Raw genomic sequence first — 7769 nt, 5'->3', positions numbered from 1 at the left:
GGACATCGGGGGAAATTGAAATGCTCGTTACTGTGTGAGTCGTCTCTTGCCCGACGAAAAAAACAACTTCCCAACAGAAAGAAGTAGCAAAATAACTGTTATTATTCTGATGCGTCCAGCCGTTCCGCTTAGCATAACATTTGTTCTCTTACTATGACTCTGCACCTGCTGCAATCCCGCCTTTGGACAGTCGAAGGACGAGATATAGGTATTCTTGGTCTGGACGTGTGAGCTCTTCTTTTTTCTAGCCATAGCACAAAATGGCCCACTATTTACTACCGTGTGACGCGCTTTATCCTCCGATGCCCACATCGCAAACCCAAGGCGTGCACTACCAAGAAAGATACGAGAAGTGCTTTTAAGGTATACTGCTTGATAGTTATATCTCGAATTTTGGCGGAAACACTCAGGATGCGCGACCTGCCAGTATAGACCACTAATGACATGACATACAGTACATATGGCCAGCAGTGTAGGCTTTCGTCGCTGTATTATACCGGCCTTTACCTCTGCAGAGTTTCTACTACTCGTTTTGTATTATAATCCATGACTACGCGCCCACTGCTGACAAGCGACAATCTCCTGTCACGAGCAGCTTTTTGTTTCCATGGGATGGATGAAGCACCTCTGCAGCACTCACGTATCGTCAGTGGAGTTTACTGTTGCCTGTGCTGCGTCTAGGAAGCTCGGTCAAGTAGCGCTTTCCAGGTGATCATGGCGATGATGGCTGGCATCTACATGGTTGGGGCTTCGTACCTGGTGTGCTTCCAGGCGGTTTTAGCCGACGACGCATGGTAAGGACGTGCATGAAAGGCGGTGCTTACTGTGCCGTCGTATCCTTCGATCGTAACATCATCGGCCTACCCGGGGAAAGTTGTTTTTCGGCGGTTTTCGCCCACGCGACCTGCTTGTAGGATCACCGCCACAGGCATAAGTGCTGCTACCGTCATTGCCGACTTTGTGTCTCTGACGTACTTTCCTTGTAGGGACTGTACACAGCATTTATCCGCCAGTGCCGAATATAGAGATGGTCGCGACCAATATGCGGAAGCGACACGGCGAATCGGCAGCAGGCCGCGATACAGTCGCTCTTCACAGAATGCATCTTAGTGTGAAGCACAATGCATCTCACGAGGCCCTTGCGGCGCTAGAAAACCCTCCGCCCCTCGGTAGCTTGCACAGTTGCAGACTGTCAGAAAAATGTAGCTGGCAAGGCAAGGCGCGGTATGCCTGCAGCCCTTGAAGCGTTTTCATCCCGGCGCTGCGCCTTGCCTATGCTGAGGGCAATATTCCGTTGGTGGAAAAAACCTCAAATGTAGCACAGTCGCCTCTGATAATTTACGCAGAAGGGAGCGTTACCGTCTTCCACATTGAATACCGATGTGTACAGCTGTCGCGCACTTTCCCCACACGGAGATATGTTATGTGCGTTCGCCCTATACCTGTCGCGCATCTTATATGGACCTCTGCTTCCAGCGTGGGCTGTGCATACCGTCGAGGGCAAGGTACCGTTCTGGCTTAACTGTACTTGTCGTTAAACACGTGCGACTGACTGCAACTCTACGCACACAGCCAGCTGCTTCACTGCTGTGTGACGTGCTCGCCCTCGTGATTGCTGTTGGGCCTGTGAACTGCACGCAGCTGGGCTCGAGGGTACCGCGCCGGCAGCAAAATTCTTCGCCTCGCAACATTTATGGATCTTCTCAGCAGCACGATGCAGTTCATTTTCTATTTGTACATCTCCAAGTTCTATAGTGCCAAATGGTACACGCACTTCCTTGAGGGCGGCTCAGAGCGAATATTCTTCTCCTACATTCGCTGCATGCATGCGCTGGCCTGCCTGCTCTTCGCCTGCGCGTACTATTTGCTGGAAGTATACCACGATGAAGGAGCAGGAGATCTCCACGCTTATATCAATGCATCTCTTTTCGGACTTGCTGGAGCTGTCGGTAGGTGGGGATGTAGTACTCCAACTCGTGCACACGGAACTTCGCACGCGTAAATGGATGCGCTGGTGTTCGGCAGACTTTAACGTGGAAGCTTACCAGAGTCGTGCAGCATCCGTTCTTTTTGCACGCTGGTTTAATCGTGTTTACAAAAGTCTCACTGCAAGAAACACAGCGTTTTCTGTCAAAATTGCTCCTCACATGATGCTTCCTTTAAGGCTAATGAAGTCCACCTATACAGGCGCCACGGTGTAAGTATCAACGTGCATCAAGGGGCGGGTCCATGCACATGTCCGATTTTGCGATGACTGCGCGCAGTTAGGCAGGAGAGCTTTCAGCGCTGGATGTAATGCTATGCTCAAATGCGTAGTGCACCTACGGTGATCTTCAGACGAACTGTGGAAAGCTGGGGTATTCGGCCACGACGCTGACCATGTTGCTTATCTGCCACTTGTTCAGCTGTGCCTATGACGTAATTCTTGAAGTATACGCCGATATGAAACGTACAGGAGTGGATGAAATCTGACATAAACTCTATATATGCAGCTCGACAACTTTGTCTTCCACGAGTGATAAAGTGATGCCGGTCCACCCTGCATAGGATTATTCTTCAATGGAGAGGCATTTGAGCCCACATTGCAGAGTAGTGACGCGTGACTACCCCGTAGCAAAACGCAGCTCTGGTATGACATAGACACCTTCTTGCGTTCATGTTACGGAACAAGGCCTTGATGCTCTGCAGAGCGACACGGATGAGTTACAAAGCACTTTGAAGTGGCCTTCTGTAAGCACCAAGCGAGACTGCTCACATGTGTGAGTGTTCTTTGCGGCGTGTGGCAGACGTACTCAGCTGGACTGCGCCCTTCATTTTAGCGAATGCGGCCAAACACTAGTGCAACCCAGTTGTATACGTAACTGGTAGTGCAAATCGCTGCTTGTGCTTCCTCTGCAGAATTCAGCGTACTATTCGTGGGCATGAGTGGTGTGGCTGCCGTTTTTATATGGGTGGCTCTTGCGGCACTCACGGCTTGGGCTTGCTTTTTTGAGCCGGAGGTCAATGAGGCATCTCCGGCGCTTTATGAAACGGAACTAACAAACGATGTGGAACAGCAGGTCGAGAAGTTTGCTCGCATGAGCCCATACTACCCAACAGAGTCTGAAGGCGGCCTCCCTCCTTCAACCGCCGCTGTGGGAGGCGGACCGCCAGCGACCGCCACGTCGGGCCCGATGCTGCTATCTCAGCAGGACGTAGCCGCCAAGGCTTCGTGAAGCTAGGGGCAGGGCGACGAGTGAGCATTTGAGGTCGGTCTGTGCACCCCCTTTTCGTGGTGATCGTAGGCTGCAGAGGACTTTGCGCCGTTTACACACACATCAGGCGTTATTTTTTTCTATTAGAGTATATTCTGCTTGCGTACAACGCAAAAGTAGAGTCTCGTACTTACTGCAGCGTAAACGCGTGGTGCATCTCCGGCTGCTGCCTTCAGAGCGATTGCGTACGCTAACAGCTCTGAGAAGTTGGGATGCTTTGTGTAAATGGCACTCGACTAGCCTCTTCTGTGCGTGAATGTGTGTGTGTCTGTCTGTGTGGGTGTGTGTGTGTAGAGCGCTCAAACACCTTGGTTTGGTGTTGAGCGTGCGCCATTCGCACAAAAGGCGTCTCCCGCGGAAGACGAAGCACCAGTGCGAAGGGCGCCACATTCGTTGCTTGACTGCTTTCGGTGTAGACAGGTTCTGACGGCGGTTGTGCAGACACTGAGTGGCCTGGCGGTAACAATAGGTCAAGTATGCCCACAGTGTTAATACGGACACTCCATATTCGACGGTGGACACGCTCGGAAGGACCAGGAACCGGGATTGGTGCACTCGTATGTGAAGGCCAAAGCAAACTCTGCACCTTCGCGCCTCTAGGCAGCGGGAGTCCCTCCGACTGCAAAAGGAGATGCTGTAGGCTATGGGAGTCGAACAAGCAAGGCGTCACATTTCTTCATAGCCGAGTTGCACCAGAAACGCATTTACACAGTTTGTCGGAGATGGAGCCGCGACAAAGAGATACGGCCACACCCAACGGAGCCGCACGTTCCTGCGCTCTGCAACAGCCGGCACATGCTCTACAAGCAACTCTAATCTCTCGAGTAGATCCTCATTCTGTTTTTCAGCCATGAACGTCTGAGGCTGAAGCACCTTCTGCAGCTGGAGGAACGTCCTGCCCTACTAACAATGTGGCATGGTCTGTATTCTCGACTGGGATGCTCCCTTGCCTTCCAACAGACCGCTCTCACAACGGCACAATATCAGCCCGGTAATATATATTTGCTGTCACATGGCAGGGAACGTATTTGCAAGCGGTAAGGCTCTGGGGAAATTTGTTGGTTTCATCTTTGGCGCGGAAAGCAAGGAGACGGTGGGAAGCCCACAAAAACAAGAGATGAACGTAGCAGTGACGAGAAGCTGCGCCACATTTTGCGAGTGCCTGCGGCCGTTCCGCCTCTGCGATATTGCACCCTCGGGGACTGGCCATACGCGTAGCATTTATATTTTGGTAGTCATGTGCGCACTTCTTAGAGCGTTACCACGCAAGACAAGGGGTACCCTGTGACAGCCTTTCCAAATCCCAGTTGACAGGGGTTGTTTTGCGTTTGTCGAGGCTAAGGTGAATCTCTTTTGCACGCGCGCGACGTGCTCAACATCGCGTATTGTCTGCGTGGAGAGTGCGTGATCTGCACTGGACATGCAAACAAAAAGGGCGCCTGTGTGGGTAGAGCGTACGCAGTGTACCACTCTCGGCCGTCAACGAAGTCTCGCCGTGTTCAACAGAGCACACGTAGAGACCGAGCTTTTTGAGACATGCATCTAAAGATAGGTGGTGGAGGCATCCATTGGTCATATCTGAATGGGAATCTCTATTTGCAGCGCGTGCGTCCCTATGCCTCATAGCTATGTATCTGCCGTATAACCTTTCTAAGTCGGGCGCGGACATGCTTATCTTAACATTCTGCTTTTTAAAACCTGTGCTGCCTTCTCACGGGAGCTGTTCTCATTTTAGCCTTTCACGCTGGCGGGGCCCGCACAGGGTAAATTAGTACCATGAAGCTCCTGATTACCGTAGTGCGTGAAGGCCGGTGGTGTCTTCAGGTCTATGTAACTGTTCGCATACCAGTGCAACTGTTTAGCCATTCTTACAGGCACTCACGGCCCGGATGGAGATGTCGTGGCAGGGCACTCATCATCGGCCTCGAGTAATATCGTGCGAGTAGCATCATGATGCAGTCGCCGAGTCTCGTCAGCTGTACGAGTTATAGAGCTTCAGGACGGCTGCATAGGTGCTAGCGATGCATGCTACCAGTCTTACTTTCTCGCCTGCTAGCTACGTGGATAGAGGAGCCCCACTCTGAGTGCGGAGCTGGATACGAGAAAAGTGCCACTTATCACGTAGAAAAGCATATTTTCGGACTTGTGAAATACGCACTGCAACGCGTGCGCCGTGGATGTACTCGGAAGAGCCGTCGCCTCTGCACCCACCCCGCAGCATGGAGTATAAGAGTGGCGTCATCGATGTACTCCCTGCTGCGTGGGAACCACCTGAAAACTCAGAGACACACTAACGAGCTGACGATACAATACTTAAAATGCTGCGCTTGCATCTTCTACAAAAGCGCCACAAATGCAGCAGAAATTTTTCAAGTGAAAACAGCGAGAACGCTTAAAGAGTGGCGGGGGGCGTGGAGATACGCGCGTGAAAACGCTAGGCTTGTACCTCCTTAAGAAGAGTGACCAGCCTGCCCGATTTAAGCGCAGTCTCCCCAGGGTGCACCAGAGGACGACACCAACAAAGTGAAAAGCGTGTCCTTAAAGTATTCAGACGTCTAGCTTGAAGTTCGCGTGCTCTGATGTAGCCGCTTGTAGTATAGAGACTAGCATTAGTACCATGCGCTTGCATATTCATTATTAATCTGAAAAAAATGTTCTCAGCTATCCTTGAAGGACCGCTGCGGCCTTAGTAAGCCATTAGTTCCGTGGATGTTTTTGTAAGTGGGAGTAGTTACCGTGCGGCTACTAACTAAATATCAACTCCTGAAACCAGGTATTCAGCTTAGTCTGATATGCGTGCGCATTTGGATTACGCCACACTACATACCGATGTCTTATGCCTCTTGGTGGGGAGCATATTTACTGTGTTGCGACCAATTAAACAATTATCGTTTCTGAAATCAGGTATCGGGGGTAGCCTCTCATCCGTGCGCATTTGAACAAAGCTACATTACAAACAGATGTTCTGGACAAGTATATGCTAGGGTAGATTATGACCAGCAAGCTGTCACTTCACTCAAAGCAACCTGAGCACATCCTTTCACTCTGCTCACCCTACAGAGCCAGTGAGCACGTTTACCTTGGTTCTTCGTGGGAAGAACAAATGCTTTCATGAGTCAAACTCGGAATGAGGATTTAACTGTCTTCGCTGATATTAGCTAGAGTGGTGCTCGCATGAAAGCTGTCAATCGAGTACCTCGGCCGAAGAAGTCCTGCGGCTGAGGTGGGAAGTATACCTATCAGGGACAAACAGGCTACCAGAACTGAAGATAGCTGATCAAGCTGTAAACGTGTACAGACTCAGCAGAACACACCTGGACAGCGCGGACTCAAAGGCGGATAGGTACTGAGCCACTTGCACACACCCACCACATGCAAGGCGTTTGTACACTTTAGTCCTTATGCCCCAAGCGTGCTGCAGCTTTTCACTGTTAGTAGGCCGCTGGTCCCTCATAACGTCTTCAGAAGCATCGAAACGCGCTCGATGCAGCGTACCAGCGCTCGTCGCGAAACCCACCAGCTGGTTCCGTCTGGTGTTTCCTGTGCTACGCGGTGCACAACTGCCTGCGTTTCAGCCGGTACTGCGAAGACAAACATACCAGTGGCTGCGGGAAAGTGCGGGAAATACACAGCCCGCCGGCTTCAAGGAGGCGCCAGCATTTTGTACTCCTGAGATTGAAAAGATGCCGCATTTTGTCTCAAATCCGCTGGCATGGATATGGTGCATGCTACAGTACAGCGGCTTCTTCCCGTAAAGGTTGTGGGACTCCCTGAGGCTTGCCTGCGCTGCGGACAGGCTTGCTATGCCTTGAAGCTACACGAGTTTTCTTTGCCGTGGCAATCATCCCAGGCATGTAGCTGACGTTTCACACATCTGCATGCTGCTTACTGTTGCTGCGGGCGCGGCTCGCGGCGCATCAATGTGTGCGGTGCACGGTGTACATTCTTTCTTCCTAATATTTTGTGGAGCAGATGATGTGACACTGCGGATTACAAAACACGTCACTGTCGTTGCGCGTTGTAATGGGAAGCCAGCAATAGTGGCTGGGCGTGCTTTGTTCCAAATCTTGTTTAGCAAATAAGTGTTTCCAACGTGGCACCTAGTGCAATCTGGGCATGATCCTGCACTGCTTTTTCCATCTGCCTGTGCGGCTGCATGGCTTCTATCCTGCTAGTTGAACTAGTTTCAACATGTAATCGAGCCAGCCAGACAACGGGGGCAGCAGCTGGCGATCGGCGCCCTGTGAAGCCTGTGGCTTGCGCGGCTGAGCATTCGAATGACACAAGTATCTGTGCGCCGTACAAAGAGCAGTTTTACTCAGGGTGCCGTATAACATCCCGTGCGTGTCCTCACATTGGCACGCCTGCATGGGGCGATTCAACGTACAGTACTACTGTTTCTGTATCGCTGCCTTTGTTTTTACTCATCTACTCCCAATTTCCTCCTGAGATGCGCGCCTCCTTGTCGCCGTATGTTCGTCGCAGTTGTGCTGCTACAGCCTGAAATTCAACGAA

General features: G+C 51.4%; 1 protein-coding gene across 1 annotated transcript; it reads left to right on the top strand.

The window, feature by feature from the left end:
• Nucleotides 1–248: 248 nt before the first annotated feature.
• LOC131478935 (uncharacterized) lies at nt 249–3215 on the top strand (the record flags this gene model as incomplete). Its single annotated transcript, XM_058659554.1, has 4 exons — nt 249–426; nt 682–794; nt 1642–1949; nt 2899–3215. Coding segments are annotated over 4 exons (916 nt in total), but the record flags the coding sequence as incomplete, so codon positions are not given.
• Nucleotides 3216–7769: the final 4554 nt, after the last annotated feature.

This window comes from Ochotona princeps, unplaced genomic scaffold (assembly GCF_030435755.1).
Source record: "Ochotona princeps isolate mOchPri1 unplaced genomic scaffold, mOchPri1.hap1 HAP1_SCAFFOLD_3349, whole genome shotgun sequence".
In the NCBI taxonomy this organism is placed as follows: Eukaryota; Metazoa; Chordata; class Mammalia; order Lagomorpha; family Ochotonidae; genus Ochotona; species Ochotona princeps.
This window is presented reverse-complemented; position numbering and strand designations above follow the sequence as displayed.